Genomic DNA, 18,585 nt, shown 5'->3' with positions numbered 1-18,585 from the left:
GTAAGAAATATAAGCACAAAGTTTTTCTTGTGATGTTAGAATAAGCAAAATGAAGCCAAACTGGACTGGAATGAATGCCATCTTACTTTTTAAGGCTGAAATCACAGACAACTGACCCTAACTTAATGACTGCTGGAACATTTTCTTTAAAACCATCCAGTATTATATAGCGCATGGCAGTGTGTCAATAAAATATAAAATAAAACATTTAAAATGAGAAAGTTTAACTTTTCATAATGTTCAGGGTGGCCACTACAGTTTTCACAATTTTATTTTAACAAATTTTCTGCAATTGTCTTAGAAAACATTTGGATTTGGCCAAATTTTTATCAAAGATGAAAAACTTAATATGACTGTGCAAATATGTAAGAATCTAGAAGGCTGATTTTTTAACTGCAAATCCATGTGGAGTGAGTTAATGCATTTCCTATTGCCAATAGAATTCCTAATAACTATAAATTGTTTCACCCCAAAAACTGAGCATTTAAAATATCTCAACCAAACATGCCACCCCATTAAACCTGGGTTTTGGGGTCTGGGGATTTAGCTCAGTGGCATAAGTGCCTGCCTTGCAAACTGGCAGTCGTGAGTGTGATTCCTGGTACCAATAAAAAAGAAAAAGACCCCCCCCAAAAAAAAACAAAACAAAACAAAAAAACAAAACAAAGCAAAACAAAACAAACAAACAAACAAACAAAAAAACCTGGGTTTTGGTACAATGTCTAATAAGCAATAAAGAATACAAACTTAACAAATATGGCCCTTTAGATTCTACTTACCACTATGATATCTGACCAAATCAAATTGTGAATGATTGGCAAAAATTTTGATGCACATATTTTTGGGGAAACTGAATTTTGGGTTTAAGATTATACAATTCCCAAGTGTCCAAAATATATAAATGGTTTATTTTTTCAGACCATGTATCCCTAAATCTATTTAAAGACAGACACATTTTTGAATAATTATTTCTATTCAAGAATATTTTGCTTAAATTTTTCCTAATCTCACAAATGATAATTGAGATGAATACATCTATGCATAGCACATCCAATTAATTCCACTAGAGTATGTTCTTTTTTTTTTTTTCCAATTTTGAGAAGCAGTACTCTACTTTGTACAATGAAATTAGTAGATAACTGTTGCATGGGGGAGAACTTAGTGGTCTGTATGTTATCCCGTGCTATGTGAGGCAAAAAATAATCTTTTAATTTATCTTTTGGTAAATATCCTAAATTACCTTACAATTTTGAGCATGAATGAGATCAGTAAATTTAAGAAATGATTCTTTTAGGTTGTTTCTGAGTAGTTTTGATAAAAATAGTTTACCACAAACCATATATAATGTTTTTTAATGAGATGTTATTAAAATAACAGTTTTATTTGTAAGTAGTATTTCCCATTTGCCTACAGAATACACGCTGGCAGCACTTGTGGCTACAGTGTTTACCCTTAGGAATTTGCAGATTATTGTCCTAACCTTACTTTCAAAGTCTGACACAAAACACCATGGTTTTATTATTACTTTTGTATTGCTATAGTGTACTGGTAGTCTTTGCAAAAAGACACCTTTCTATTTATAGCACTCTTTTTAGTAGCATTTTGATTCATAAAATATAGTGCTTCTGAATCACTGAAAATTAAATGAACATTGGCAGCAAGCTGCACTTTTTCCTAAATGGGAAATGGGTTAAATACTGTTTTCTTACACATGATAAAAGCGTTGAAGTTAAAATAAAGAGAACTTAAATCTATTGGTTGAGACTAGGAAGGAGAAACCAGGATAAGAGATGCTAGTAGTTGGCTCTGACAGGCAGGAGCCAGGAGCTGTTGTCCACCCTATGAGCACCACACCAACATCCAGGATGCAAGACTGCTGCCATATAGGTGAGACAGGAGACCCAACATACCACTGCTGACATTCCCATCATCTCAACCAAACCAGTCCAACAAAAGGCCTAGGAGCAATTTGAGAACAGTCTATGGACAGACATTAAGACTGCTTCCATTTGTAGCTTCAATTACCACAAGGAACAATAACTGCACTGCAGTTAAATATGGGAGAGAGAAATGACTGAAGCTACTACTATAATTATTTTTCTTGACATACCATATGCAAGAAACAGTCCCCTCTTAGAATGACTGAGTCAAGTGGACAGTCTAGATAAATTAATGAAATTGAATTCTCAATCTACTGAAAGAATAGTGCATCATTGTCACATATCAAATGTACAAAATTATGCAATGATTTATATCTATCAAGTGGACAGTCTAGATAAATTAATGAAATTGAATTCTCAATCTACTGAAAGAATAGTGCATCATTGTCACATATCAAATGTACAAAATTATGCAATGATTTATATCTACCTCACTTTTCCAAATATATCTGGCTTAGTAAAACAATTAGAATAGTAAAATGAATCAGAAAAATATTTTCCTGTATCTCCAGATAGGAAAGTTTTAAACTCCTCTGTCTTCTATTGTCACAAGAGCACTAGTTTTTAATATGTTACATAAAGACCTACTGCATCAGTGTAAGGGATATTTTCTAATAAATTCTAATAAATTATATTTATGGGGTAAAGACAAGCACGATGTGTCTTCCCAATGTTTTCCTTTATTTGTTAATCTACTTTGAAACAAACTGCTTAGAAAATTATCCACATTACATTCTGAGGTTACTGCTAAGGGTCAGTGGGTTTTTTTTAAAATGATGACTGCTGACAAATAAAACTGTATATATTCACAGTGTATGGCATCATGTTTTGAGACAGGTATACACTGTGAAATCATTACAGTGTGGATAGATTTAAACTTGGTGATTTTGTCTTCATTGAGAACTCATAGATCAATATTTCTACAATTTTACTCTGAAATATTACAAGAAATTTTATTAATTCACTACTTACACTTCAGACAATTCTTTTACACCATTACAGTTAGTAACAAGTTAACTAACTATCCCTAGATTTCATTATATATCCTGGAATTGCAATGAAGTCCGTTCTGAGTCAGGGAAACAGATGCTACAGAAGTCACTGTGATACTCTTCAGGCCAATCAAACCTCTTAATCTATAAACTATCACAGACATACAGGCATGTATGTACTGGGCTCCTTTTTGTTGGGAATAAAATCAGGAAGGCCTGATCAAGCATAAATATAGCTAACGTGTCAGTTTTCACCTTAGGTTCATCATTTGAATTTTACTGATGATTGCAAGGAAGTTAAAGCAAGAACAACAGCAAAACACACACACACACACACACACACACACACACACACACAAATGACTTTTAGTCTTTTAGCACAAACTACTGAGGACAGTAACCAAGTCTTGAACTGATGCTAGTAGGGCATTAACAAAGTTACACATGTAAGAACTTCACTGCATTCCAGCTGGAGAGAAAGCCTCTATGTGGCCTCAGAAGCCACCCTGCATACAAGTAAAAAGAGCATAGCATGACACTAACACTGACACAGCTGCCCACCCAACTGCTAAGTCTCCTATTAGAGCTCAACTTATAGTCTCAAAGATTGACTATATTTGGAGAAGGCAACTACACTTCTCAAATTGGGGCCACTTAGTTATAATATCTAAAGGAAAAGCTCATTAAAACAGGAAAATTCGTTTTCTTTTTAAAGTCATTTTCCTCATTTAAAAATTTACTAATTTAAAAATATTCATCTTCCTATTATACTAATTTCTTTGCTGGACAGTAGTGACCTGAAAAATAAAAATAGCTTCAGGAAATGTACACAATGCAGACTTCTTTATCTATAGATGTTCAAACTTGGCCTTAAGTGGACTATATTTTATATTCCCTTTAATCAGTCTCACACTGACTAGAGGAGTTGGGGATTCACTTCCCTGAAAATATAATTATGCCTGCTGGGATCACTTTAGTTGACTTTCTATTTCAGCTGATTTTATTCTCTTTCTTGCTACCTGTTTTGATCATTCATGCTTTCTAACTCTTCCCTAAAAGTACTCTTAAAGCTTCTTACACTTCAAAAGCCTAGTTCTGTTAAAATTATTATATATACTCCACAAATGATTATAGGCAAGCACAGTTTTACTTCGTCCTCACCAGGTGATCTGTTATTCTTTTAATTTTTGTTTTTATTAGCCCATGTTTGCAGTGCATAATGATTACACTGATTGTGGTGAGCTGGCTCATGTACATAATACATCTTCAGTCTCTTCTCATCTCCTTCCCATCCCTTCCCTCATCCTTCGCTACATCTCTTGGGGTCCCCTTTCTTCCCTTCTGCAAAAGATCTATCTCCCTTTGTTTTGTTATCTTCTTTTATTTTGCTATTTATGCTTTGGGTTTCCCATATAAAAGAAATCACACTCTATTAAAGCTTGCCTGACTTCAATTAACATTATGTTAGCCAGGTACATCCTTTTTTATCTTTTTATAAATGACCCACATTTATCTTTTTTAAGGCAGAGTAATATTCCATTGTGTATAAATACCACAGTTACTTTTCCCATTCATCTGCTCATTGGCATACAGGTCTCTATGATTTAGCTATTATGAGCTATTCCTCTATGAGTATGCCTGTATGCCTGTACTATGATATATTTAAATCTTCCAGTAAAAGTTGTAGAATGAGAATACTCCATTCAATGTGATTTCTGTTTTAAGTATTTTGCGGAATCTATGTACTGATCCCCACAGTGCTGATACCAGTTTCCACTCCCATCAACAATGAAGAAGGGCTCCTTTTCACCCACAGCATTGGCAGCATTTGATATTACCTGATTTCTTGATGACACTAATGTCTTTTCATTTTATCACAATTTTACTGTTTCCTGTTCAAAATCATGCCACAATTCTGAATTATTTAATCATACATTAGATATTCCATACAGTTAATATTCAAAAATAAACTGATAATAGAAAATCAGTTAATAGATTAAAAGGAATAATTCAGGCTTTATATAAACGGATTTTAAGATCTTTCCAAACCACTGGATATTTAAATATTTTTAAATCTTTTAAGTGAAAATTATTTTTGAAATATTTGTTTCCTTCTAGATATGTTCTATGTATAACCTCATAAATGCATCACCATATTTGACATTCTCTCAGATAAACCAGATATAGTAAGACATTTATATTTGGAAAACACACTCAATGAATGGCAGAGTATTTTTATCATATTATCCAGAGGCTAGGCTCACTTAAAATAGAAATAACCTACAAAGACAAAGAAATAATACACAACATACTCTCTTTCTATCTGCTTACCAGGTCTGTCAGTGTAAGCTTAAGTGCTGATTTACTGGAAGTCCAAAGCCTTAGGACTTGAAGTGGACAATAACTTGAGTAGGGTTTCAAGTTTACAGATGTAAGTTAAGGACACAGAGTGGAAGAAATCATTAGAATTTGATGTTAAGAAATAGAACTTAGCAATTAGACTGACTACACAAGATTAAACTTAGAGAAGCATCACTGATGATTTGATACCTTTTGTGCTAGTTTCAAAGTAAAAAAAAATTGAAACTTGCATATAACTCAATGCTATGCCTTTCTTTAGTTTAGAAAAGAACTATGTTTATGTTCAAGACAGAAGAATTGTTTGGGAAGAAACTGCATGGTTCAAAGAGTTTTACATAAATTTTATATAAATCTATTCAAAACACACTTGTTAAACAACAGTGCTATGTTCTTTTATGGTATATTCTTTAAAACAAAAGATATAATTCACAGGTAATTTTTAAGAATCTTATTATAAAGTATTTTTATTTTTAAAATAATCTTTTAAGTGTTATATAAACACATAAACAAAGACTAATGTGGGGTATATTCACAGATTAATATACATGTTCTCAAGTTAGCCCTACTTGAGGCTGCCTGTCACTACAGTGATGGTACTAACCAGTGTTTCTTGCTCCTCGCTCCAGCACAAACCATAACATACTTAACAGCAAAATGTCCTTTCCTGAAAAGTAACATCGAATAGCATTACTGCTTTTGCTATTATATACCACCACCTCACTGACAGAATACTATCACAAAATTGAAAATATCATAAACCTGACTTCCTTAAACCAACTTCTATAAACATTCTGAATTTATAATTTGTGTTTTTTAAATGAACATGTGTCATCCAGTATATATTTTGTGTCCTCCTATACTCTCTCAAGTATCAAGATCCAAAATAATTCCATCAACATTCATTTCTAGTTGAAGATCAAGCTTTGAGTCCCTTTCCCTTTCAAGGTACCAAAAAAACCCCTCTCCTTTAAATAACTAAAATAACAAATCCAACTTGAGAAAGACAATTCCATCCAATTCCACTTTTCCATATCATATTTTCTTAGCAAACTTAGAAGAGTAGTAATAAGCCCATGTAAAAATAGCTTACTCTGAAAAGCTGATGGATGACATGTATTAATGTGAACAAAGGAAATCTTCTGCACCAGCAGATATTCACTAGAAGCCACATATGAGTTCTACCATGACTAAACTAGTCTCAAGTTTTGAATTAGGGTTTTGAGTCCCATTTTAAATTTTTTTGTTTGCACCATATTTTAAAGACACTAAGTTGAATACTTCAGTGTAGAGAAAAGCTGATTTAGATATTTAAAAATTTATCAGGAGTAAACATCCACTACCCTGAAAACAGAACAGCTTCCACCTAAAATGTTAACTAATCAGGAAAATCTAACCAGTTAGGGATCAGAAAATCTTAGTACCTACCCCCATATGTAATTGGACTATTTATATGGAGAATGTTAGTATAAATTTTAAGTTTAGGGTGCACTCTAATCTAAATTTAATCTGATTCTGCTTACAAAATTAGAGTTAAAATGTAGTGCTAAAGAAACAGTGACAGGTTACAGAGGGAAATGAAGCTTGGATATAATCTCAGATATAATCATCTGGAGAACAGCATCGTTTTCAAATTTTCTGTCATAAAACACAGGTCTCAACCTTGTCCTCCCACACGGTTACAAAATATAAATAGCAAGGAAAGACAGCTAGCACCTGTTCTTGATTTAGTGGACATGCTTCTGCTTCTTACATACATCAACTTCATTAATTCATCCTGATTTCTGGGATGAAGTTCGCCACTTTTTGTGTGTGACACTTAATAGCACTTCTGGTTCTGTAGGGCTTTAAGATTTGCCAACAGTCCCACTAGGGGTTCTATACAAAAAAGGAACTAAAATCTGTGAAAGACATGTCTGTACTACCATGTTTCACCACAGTACTACTCACAAGTAGCCAATATGCAGAACAATCTAAGAGCCTGCTGTTGTTGAAACACTGTATCTATCTGAGAAGCTTAGAAGTTTACATTATTCAACAAACAGCCAGAGGCCTTACTTTTTAAATAGACTCATCCTATGCAAGAGGAGGGCAAGGAGATTTTGTGAACAAAACCTACCCTGGGGATGGCAGGAGAGACCTGTGTATAATATAAGGCAGGAAAAGAAACTTTTTCATCCCTTTTGCTCTTGCTGCATTGCTGTCTTCTGTCATCTTGAACTTTGCCTTACTGAATTGTTACCATCTTGCCTGGGAGCCAGCTGATTTTGGACTGAAATTTCCACAAACCGTGAGCTAAATAAACCTTCCCTTCCTTAATTTGGGGTGTTGGGTATTTTGTCTCAGCAACAAGAGAAAAGTAACCAAGGCAGTGTCCATCCACAGATGAATGGATTTCTAAATTTAGTGCAAGTGAGCAATGAAATACTATGCTGAAAAATCAGTCATAGGCAACAATGTAGATGAAATTAGACTATATTCAGTTATTAAATAAGTTAGGCAAAGAGTAACAAATACTGCACCATCTCATTTATATGTGTAATCAACACCAATTCTGAGACATACAAGTGTAGAAAGGCGGTAGGTGGGAGTTAGATGTGAGGTAGATGAAGAATGTGGAGATATTAGGCAGTAGGTACAGTTACCGTAGAAAGAGTAAGCTCTGGTGTTCCATTTCACAGCATGGCAAATACAGTTAATGTAGCTGAAATAATGGATTTTAAATGTTCACACAGTAAAGAAATAATAGACATCTAAAATGCCACATATACTAATTAGTACATCAAATTTGAAGCCACTATTCTACAATGTACACTTGCATTGAAACACCACATTTTACCCTGTAAGTTTTAACAGTTTATACGAACTGTTATTTAAAATTAAAACAAAATATATTTATTTTTATTTTTATGCCTTTAAGCCTAGACTAATAGAATTGTGCTAAAGTGAAATCTCAGGATAGATGAAAGTCTACCTGTCATTAGAGAATCTGAAAAAGGGTAGCTATTTCCTCTCCTGGCTTTTAGCAGCTCTAAAATAGGTACATGTTATAAAAGTACTATCAACTAAAAGGCTCCAGCCTTTTATTCTGGAGTGACTGATGGTAAGAATCACAGACAGAATTAATTTCAGCAGTGGTGGTAGGAGAAAAGGCTTCTTGGAGTGTTATCAGAATCTGGTGCTAAACTACTGTCCTTATGAGAAAAGCCCATTAGTGTACAATGATAATAGACTTTACCTAACATATTAAAAAGATCAAAGAGTTTGTAAGTATGGAGTCAAATTATTTAGTAGGACATGTATGTTGCATAAAAAAAGACAAAGGTCAATGGACTTAAACTATAGATGTTAATTTTTTCCAGAAATGACATCTCCACTGAGGCAGACATGTTACTCAGAAACAACAGATGAATAAGGAGCCACCAGCTTGATAGCTGCTGGTCACCAAGGAAGATAGAACCTGAGCCTCTAGAGAGTGTCACACTGATAATGAGAGCATACACATTACTTCTGACTGAAACTCCCTGGCCAGACTAAGAATGCAACCTCATCCAACTACAGAGGCAGCCAGAAAATTCAATTCAATCTTGTATAAGAAAGCAAGAAACATTGTACAAATAGAACTAATAACTGCCAATTTCTTTTACTTTTTCTCTCTTTCTCTTTTCCAGCTCTGATAAGATTTCCTTGAAATTTTGAAACACAAACTGTTTTCCAGCATTTTCAGCTCAGTGAGGCCAAGAGCATGGTGACTCCATTTCCCTCCTCAACCACAAAGACTGGCCCGCGTCTGATTAAGGGAGAAATTCTTAGTGCCACGCCACACACAGCCAGGAGACAGCCCACGGGCTATGTCTGCTCCTTAGCATCTTTCCAGCACTGCTTTTACTTTCATACTTTGCCCAGAATGCTAAGTCTGTTGCCATAACTTATGCTTCCAAGGAGTCCAAGATCCAGAGCAACAAAGCACATTTTAAAAATACTGTGAAAGTGGCTTGGACCACTGACATACTGAGCTAACAGAGATGAAAACAGCATTTTTATGGCATTTCTCTTTAAAAAAAATCAAGAGAGGAAGAATATTCTGAACAGATCAAAGGTAGAGGATGAAACAGATACCCCTTCTTACCACCAAGAGATAAGAATGTATAGGCAAAGAGTATTTGTTACTCTTTGCCTAACTTATTTAATATAACTGAACATAGTCTAATGTCATCCACATTGTTGCCTATGACTGATTTTCAGCATAGTATTTAATTGTTCACTTGCACTAAATTTAGAAATCCATTCATCTGTCGAGATAAGAATGTATAAGAGGCCATTACATTAGCTCTCTGGTTACTACTAGAATACTCTGAGGAAATCACTCTTGTTCCTCACAAAATAAACAGAGAACTGCATGTTCCAGGAAGGGACACGTGGTACAACTGCACTTAGTCTTCCTGGGTGGTCAGATTTAACATGAGATGAGCTCCAGGAAAATCAGCTAGGAGCTGAGTAGGAAGACACTTCTGGAAGGGTCATACTCAGCATATGATCCTGTAATGTCCATTGACCTTATTCTAAATCACTGCAATTGCTTGGCAGAATGTCACTCATTGATAATGACAGTGATGTCCTAACTCATCCCTGTTTGTCAACTGCTGCCCTTTCCAACCACTGTTTGTCATCTTGCTGCAACAATAAACTTTTTTTTTTTTTTTTTTGGTACTGGAATCAAACTCATGACCTCACACTTGCCAAGCAGGCACTTTGCCACTAAGCTATACTCCTATCCCCTAGAATAATCACTTTAATAAATAAATTTGAGTTAATTCTTCTTTTCCCAAAAACATGACAATAGGATTTTGCTTTGATCACAAATTCCTAAGGGTCTGGAATAAAAACAACCTACCCAACAATTACTATACCAATCTACCAGATCTTAATCAAGCTTAAGAGTTTCTCAGAAATCTTTGTTTTCTTATCCTAGTCTACCACAACTATTTTTAACTGGCATCTCTGACCCTAGTCTCCACAGCCTGTGGAAAAGACATTATAAAATATGAATTACATTACATTCTTATTTTCTAAAATCTATTATTTTTTCTAATTAATTTTAACAATGGTTCTCCAAGACCCTTGTGTATCTAGAGAACACTGAAAATTAAATTTATAACCTTAAAAAATCCTTCTCATTTTGAATTTTATTTTATAGCTTTTAAATACATTCATAGAAAGAATCTAAAGTTTCCCTTTAACATGGAGGCCACAGCCTGCAAATCAGATAAAGTGAATCCTCAGACAGCCTGTCTCGGTCAGGAACCATGGGGCTGGGTGAAAATGATCTCAGTCACACAGTACTACAAATTCACCCACAAATGGCCACTAATTAAAGTATGAATCATGAAAACTAGCAAATATAAAGTCACATTAAAAAGATAAATTACAGAAAAGGCAGTATTAACCACTTATTTGGTGGGAAGGGATTTCAATACCAAATTATGTTATTCTCAGATAAACACCTGAAAGTTTATTAATTTCATCACTTAGAAATAGATATGAACACCATAAACACAGGCCATTGAGTTTAGTCCAAATTTGAAATATTAAAACATTAATATTGATATAAAAATGCAATATTAATATAAAGTAGAAACATTTTAACTGGAAAAATGTACACAGGAATTATAGAAAATTCTATGTATTACTTAGTTCATTTAAAACTATTAATTCTGAAATTTAAAATGAAACGTTATATTTTGATTTCCTCTTTACAGTAATCATGTCTTTATCTAAAACTATCATGCACCAACATTAGATAAGCTGTTATTTAAAAGTAATGAAGACATCTTATTAGAATATAAGGAATCCAAAAGCACAATATTATTGAAGCATGCTGACCAAAAAGGCTTCTCAGGATTCCCTCATTTTTCAATTGCTGTCCTATCTCCAATCCTTCTTGCCCCTCCATAAGAAAACTATACCAAATTAGTTGTACTTTCAAAGAATCACCAACCTCTTTCACTGTTAGTATTTCTTTGAATCATTCGCAAAAGTCCTTTTCTGCTGGCTCTCTGAACAATGAACTGGCTCTCATGAACAATGTCATCCAAGACTGCACACACATTATCTCCTGTAGAAAACTTCTGTGGACTCCTCCACACAGAAAGTAAGTCACCCTATACTTCATCCTGTGCATATTCTTACAAGCAAATAATTAACATACTGCATTACAATAACTAGGCTATATATTTCTTCACTGTGTTCATGAAATTTGAACTTTTTAATTTAAAAGGCTATTTCCATGTATGAAGGTTTGAGTGTGCAGGACATAACTATATTTACTATATGATGCCATAGCAAGTCATCTCCAACTCCAGACCTTTACAACCTTTATTTCCTCCCTTTTTGGCCAGTTTAGATGCCCCAGTATGTAAAAGCTAATCATGACTTTCAACTTGACTGGTTTGAGAGATGTTTAGAACAGTACACTAGAACAAGAAGCCAAGCTCTCCCTGCAAGTCAGCACCATGTGCAGACCACTGCAGGAGAACCAGATGCCAGCCCTTTCCTGTGAGTCAGCACCATTTACAGAGCATGGGGGAAGGGAACAAGAAGCCAATAAAGAACCAAGCACTTCTTGTGAGTCAGTGCCATATGTGGTCACTGCAGGGTGAACTAGATGCCGGCCCCTTCTGGTATGTGGGCAGGGAGACAAGAAGAGTCAATGTTTTCCCCTGCCCCTCCTTCATAAGCAACCTGCTGATCCAAAGAAATACAGGATGTGATGATAGCTACTGAGGTAAAATATAACTTACTGCTTGTAGTGTTCAGTATTTCACTGACTTGCAGGCCTAAAGCCAGTAATCTGATCATCTTTTCAGAACATAACAATACACAATGTAGCATCTATGGGTCATCTCCTTCTGAAGGCAGTAGCCATGGCCCAATTCCCTATTATCACTGTCGAAGTCCTGTATCATTTTCATTATTTTGTTTGGTTTTATCTTGTTTGATTTTATTGTATCTGATGGCATGGGCAGCTATCTCAACGATAACAAGACATATTATGGTAGCTATTTTGGATGTACTAATAGCTTGAAATACTTTATTGTGTTCATTGGTTTGTTTTCATTGGTTCTATTTTGTTTTCTTTTATTTGAGTATATCTGAAATTATAGGTAATTGTTTTGAAAACTCTAAGAGGCATTATGGTAACTGCTGTTGATTTCTTACTATCTTATTTTGAAATTGTATCCCTTACACTGTTTTGTTTTGATTGGCTTTATTCTGGTTTATTTTCCTTGGTTTTGTTCCCTTTAAAATATAAATTATGAGAAAAAAAGAACAGTACACTTGCCAGTGATTGGGTCCTGCATCTGGTACACGGCCTCCTGTCTATGGCTCTTCCCTCATTCTGTTTCCTGGCTGCCACAGAGGAAGCAGCCCTCTCCTGCCACACCCTTCCATCATGATGGTTCTGCTCTGCAAACAGTGGTCAACCATGGACTGAAACCTCTGAAACTGTAAACCAAAACTGTTGAGGTTTTTTTTTTTCCCTTTAAACTGTGTCAAGCATTTCTTCCACTAACAGAAGAATGATGAATACATAGTATGCTCTTCTTTCTATGCTCTTATTTCATCTGCATTTCCTTGCAAATGATTTAAGCCCTGTCTGACTCAGTTTCCTCAGTTATAAAAGGGGACACAATAATGACATTTACCTCCTATCATGGAAAGGAGGAATTAGTGAGTGTATTCAATTTGCAAGAGCAAACTTCCTTTTCCCTTTCTGCCCTATTTAAATTTGGTAACACAAGGTCAGATTATTTCTCCTGGAAGCACAAACCAAGGCTCACTGTCTGGCTAATGTGTTCACAGTGCAATCCAGCTTGCCTGCCCTTCTAGCTTACATCTCATTCTTTTTTTTTTTTTTTTTTTATCGGTACTGGGGATCAAACTCACGACTGCCTCCTTGCAAGGTAGGTGCTTATGCCGCTGAGCTAAATCCCCAGCCCCCTAGATCACATGTCTTTTCTTTTCTTTCTTTTCCTTTTCTTTGCTTTTTTTTTTTTTTTTTTTTTTTTTTTTTTTTTTTTTTTGACTCAAGAAGGAGGCAGAATGGCTTGATGTTTAATGCTAACATGAATCACAGCTTCTGGAATTCAATTAATGTTTGTTCAGTAAATGTGGAATGAATGATTAAATGATTTGATCAACAATGTGTGGAGATGTCCCAGTACTGCTGGGAAACCAAATGAAATAATGCAATTGTGAGGTACTTCACAATTTTCAAAACAGTTTGACAAAGAATATTTCAACACTATTAAAATCCTGTAAAACAGAATAATTAAGGATTACCAGCATTTTACCAAGGTGGAAATGGTGGCTCCAAGAGACTAAAATATTTGCTCCAGGCCACAAAAAGATCAGAGTCAGTCTAATTAGTCTGTTTGTTTCCTGCCTGAGAAAAAGGTTATTTTTTTCCTCTAAGCTTCTTCTTATGTTTTCCTATTATTTTAATGAATTAGTAGAATTTGGTTTATTACTGGCCTAAAAGATTTTGCTCAATACTATCCATTCATTAGTAAAATTACTGAGCAAAGCAACTTTGAATATTGAGAGAATTACAGATGTACTATTTGACTATTCTGTTTGGGGGGAAATTTGAGGCAGATGAAAGCTACTTGAAAGTACTGCATAGCTCACACAGTGATAAAGTTTAACAAAACAGTCCATCTGTACACTGTATTTCAATGTTCATTTCATATAATTTACCTTTATCACAGACAGCATGACAGAGTTTATATAAGTACTGTGAGAAATAATTATTGACACTTATTAATATAATGAAATTTTGATATTTGTGCATAATTTCCCTGTAAAAATTATGCACTTTCACTTACAAATGACAGGACAAGATTTAGCCTATCACATTTGTTAGAGAAGTGGGATAATTAAATGACTTGTCATAAGCCAATAAACTGTTATTGGTAAAATGAACTGACTTCATTGATTTCAATGAAAATTCATTCTCTGTCACATATAAAGTGTAATACACATGTAAGTAAATTCATATAATTCAGTGTTCTTGTAGAGATTGTAAAATGCCAACAATGGCTAAGTGACTACTGTGAAGACATGTAATATTCCTTGGTCTCATTTTACTCAATTATAAATCACACTTATGCTAACATCTGGCTTTCTATCTGCCTTTAAACTGTTAATATTATACACCAATTGTCCAAGTCACTCATTCAATAGCAAATACAAAGAAAGCACTATCTTACTGAAAAAAGGGGTTGAAACATCAATCAGTAGCATCTTACCATGACAAAAGATCCAAAATAGTCAAAATGTTTAAACTGTATCACATAAAGGTAAATGCAATTTATGTTTTAATAGTAAGTTTTTAAAATTAACACAGCATTGCTCAGAAAACTTTTCTAATAAAAATGTAAACTTTTTTTACCGTTAAGACCTTTATTTACTATAGAATTTGGTACACACAACTAAGAATTTGAAGAATTAACAATTTGGTGTATATAATAATACACATATTAGAAACCATACATGAATATATTTTGGTGATATCAAAGCAAAGAAAGTTATAATAATTGAATAAAATAGTTTACAATTAGGTCAATATGATGTCAACACATAAATTGTATTAAAGATCAGTATAACGGACTTTCAGTTTGTGGGTGAGTGGGTTCATTCCTTCTTTCTAGTATCTGAATTTTTCTCTTCCTCTTTATCATTATCATCTTTTTTGTTTTTTTAATTAACCTTGGAATCATGTACTTTAAATTTCATATTCTAGATAACACATTTTAAAGAATAATTTTATTATCTTTGAGGCACTAAGGAAACACTTACATCTGTATGAAGCATCATCAAGAAAACCAGGTAATATGCTCATTTTATATTGGAAGTGGAAATAAATAACTAAGCTGTCAAATTCAATGAGAAAAAAATCAATATGACTTTCATTAGGGCAACATGGAAGATGGGAAAGCAATACACACATTTTGCTCAACAAATGACTGATCTTCTGGATGTTTATCAGTGAATCATCAATACATATCACTATAACTCTTTAATATTTTGGGGATTGTAGTATAGTCCCCACAGAGTGGTGTCTCAGTAACAAAAAATAAATTTCCCCTTCACGTCACTGAAATAATTAAAAATTTTTGAGATGACTAACAACCAACAAAGCATTACTTTTAAGGTAAATCAATATTTATTAAGTGCCTACTATATACTTAATAACATTTTAAAAATGAGTAAATTTTCGAAATACAGTGGTACATCTGCGCTGTACCTAACAATGGTTATTTTTTCAAAGATACCCAAAGTGACTGAGAACTTCTGGCTATCAGGGTAGAGGACTTAGCATACCATTCAATACTATCAAGTCTTGACTCAAGCCCAGGTCTCTTCCTGAATTTTCTGTCTCACTCCTTAGTCTCCACCTGTCCCAGCCATTTACCACTCTGTCCTCAACATTCTATCACAGGTTCTCCTGATGCCCTTGTGCTTCATTCTCCTCTGTCTGAAATGATTGTAACTACTTGTAGCCTAATGAGAGACAGAGAGAGAGACAGAAAAGAGAGAGAGAGAGAGACAGAGAGAGACAGAGAGAGAGAGAGAGAGAGAGATCCCAAATACAGAACCAAGTATAGTATCTTTAATAAATGCTAGCTGTGTTAATAAATTGCAAGGTAAGAATCTAGCACTGATTCCCAAATCTATAGGTAACTTACTAATGTGTGACTTCACCTGTCGATGTCCGCTCCCGGCCGGCAGGAAGGACACACGACAAAGTCTGGTAGTGGACAACCTTTTCTTTTTATTTTCCTTCTCCGTACAGCCTGCCCTGGGTTCTCCCAGCTGAAGCCTCCTCTGGTCCGCTCCCCGCGGCTCCTTTTGTGCTTCAGTCTGCCCCAAAGCCTCTACCGGTCCGCTCTCCGCGGCTCCTTTTGGGCTTTTACTTCTGGGCTTCTACCTGGCTTCTACTTCCGCCCAGGGGTGGCGCCGGTATATATACGGGTACAGTGTCCAATCATGTTAAAGTAAGCAAGGCAAGCTGATTGGCTAACATCATCAGTTGCCAGGCAGACTATATTGTTGAGCGGGTTGTTTACGCGGTAAGCAGGAAACTAACATATTCGATGGGAGGGGCAATCTACCTCAGGCTTTGCTCTTTCCTACAGGCCGCACGTCCGCCGCGCAAGGCGAGCTATCACAGACGCGGCTCCCAACATCTCCCCCTATTTTATTTTTTATGAATGTGCGCATCGTAGCCCTTCCTGGACTGGGTGCAGAGGCTTATGCCCTATGTGTAGGCCCACCGTAGGTCCTTGGCTTAGACCCTGGTTGGCCATGCCATGGTCTGCCAAGGCCCTGAGGCCCTCGTCCTTTTTCTAGGGCCAGGCACAAACTGGATGGAACCTGGATGCACACAAGCTTGCACTCATTTCCTCTCCGTAAAGAAATCCCCTCGGAGAGAAATTTAGACCTGGGCAGCATCTAACAGTCCAGCGGCTTACGTGCAGGATGGGGTAGGGCCTGGCTTAGGTCGAGTCGTGCTGGGGAGGCACGCTCTTACCCGTCATTGACTCACCTACCCTGCTGTGTATTGTCACCTTATGGAGGAGAATGAGGGATGCCCGCCATATCTAGACTCGGTCGTGGGCCAATTGAGCAAGCCATGCATATGCCTGAGGATCTTCTTGTCCATTTCGGGCTACTGCTATTTCTATTCATCTTGTTGGTTGGTCTGTGATGGATCTCCAGTAGGGCAGGTCTGATCTTCAGTCGAGGGCTTTGTTGCCCGTGTCAGTCTCTCCGGTATCCACAGTGGTTCTCGTCCCGGTTCCTGTGGGAAAACACAAACCGCGCCTCGGTTCCAGCTGACCACTGGATCCGGGCCCATCCATTGTCCTGTCATAGATAACCGCGCCTTTGGAGGCAGGCCTTGGCTTACTCCCCCTTTTTGTTTTTTATTTTTTATTTTTTATTTTTATCTTTTTTTTTTTTTGTTTGTTTTTTTTGTTTTTATCGGTACCAGGGATTGAACTCACGACTGCCTGCTTGCAAGGCAAGCGCTTATGCCGCTGAGCTAAATCCCCAGCCCCCATTTCCTCGACCGGCGTTTTTCTCAGCCTGCTCGGCAGAGAACTCTGCGTACCAGGCTCGCCAATCCAGGTAACTGCCCGAGGGCAGACACGCCTTTGCCAGCTGAATCCAGTCCGCGGGGGTGAGGGGCCCAGAAGACAGATTCTCCAGCATGGCAATGGTGTAAGGCGCAGTCGGCCCAAAGGTTGTAACTGCATTTTTAAGTTCTCTAATCTGCTTTATCTCAAAAGGCTCCCATACATTGCGTCCCTGGCCCATAGCTACTTGTACAGGGAATATCTCGTAGGGGCCACTATCTATCCCAGGTGGATGTACCTCATGAGACAAGCGTCCCCCCTGCCAAAGCCGCCTGTAAAAATACCGACCCGCCGGCGGCGGAGCATAAGACAGCGGCCGTGATTGGGCGGAAAATGGGGGCCCGTGCATCACTTCCTGTTCTGGCGAAAGGGGAGAGAGCTCCCAGGCGGCCGCCTCGTGGCGAGGAATCGCCTCAGGAAACGGCCCCCAAGGTGGGGCGGAAGGCTTCGCCTCCCTCTCGCGCCGGGGAGCGCTCAGGAGCTCTCTACTCCTCCGCAGACCAGGTTGAGCAGAGCGCAATTCGCGGGGCAACGCTGGAAAAGAACCCTGCGACTCCTTATTGAGCGACTTAGGCTCCTGACAGCTGGTCTCTTTGGCCCCCTTGCCATTCAACTTTCCCTCGTCCTCGGAGTCAGACGACTCCGAGGCTAGAGCCCCGTCCTCCTCCTTAGCATCCTTGTTCCCCTTGACGGACCCCTCTCGGGAGCTCCCTGACTGGGCCTGCTCAGATACCCTGCGTACTTTTGTAAGCTCTTGAGAGCTTTCTCCACAACCACCCTCGCTCTTAGTGTTGCTACCTAACATGTTTCCCATCTTTTAATATGTTACTCACCGCGTGAGGCCCAAGGAATCCGCCACTTACGCGTGAGCCTGAGGGGAGTCTAAAAGCCCTGTAGGTGCGCGACACCCAGAGCCCAGGCTTATCCCCAACTCACCTGTCTCGCAGCTCTGTACTGGAGCGTTGTCCACTTCCACGTCTCGGGGGTGATCAGTCCCCGGGCGGGCCTCCAAATGTCGATGTCCGCTCCCGGCCGGCAGGAAGGACACACGACAAAGTCTGGTAGTGGACAACCTTTTCTTTTTATTTTCCT

At 37.1% G+C, this 18,585-nt stretch overlaps 1 protein-coding gene across 7 annotated transcripts in view; it reads right to left on the bottom strand.

Annotated features, from left to right (window-relative positions):
• LOC111756384 (igE-binding protein-like) overlaps positions 1–18,585 on the bottom strand; it is a 154,538-nt gene that overhangs the window by 115,714 nt on the left and 20,239 nt on the right. For 2 of the 7 annotated variants that reach the window (XM_063249405.1, XM_063249406.1), the window contains exon 3: positions 5,895–18,551. The exons of 3 other annotated variants lie outside the window; for them this stretch is intronic. In XM_063249405.1, the coding sequence (XP_063105475.1) occupies positions 17,387–18,307 (921 nt within the window). In that variant the 5' untranslated portion in view covers positions 18,308–18,551 and the 3' untranslated portion in view covers positions 5,895–17,386. The remainder of the gene's footprint in view (positions 1–5,894; positions 18,552–18,585) is intronic. 2 more of the 7 variants (XR_010047698.1, XM_063249407.1) reach the window with 2 other exon arrangements.

The sequence above is a fragment of the Cavia porcellus genome, unplaced genomic scaffold (genome assembly GCF_034190915.1).
Source record: "Cavia porcellus strain 051 isolate PalLab524CR breed Dunkin Hartley unplaced genomic scaffold, mCavPor4.1 scaffold_5, whole genome shotgun sequence".
NCBI classification, from domain to species: Eukaryota; Metazoa; Chordata; class Mammalia; order Rodentia; family Caviidae; genus Cavia; species Cavia porcellus.
Note: the sequence above shows the minus strand (reverse complement) of the source record. Positions and strands in the feature narration are given on the sequence as shown.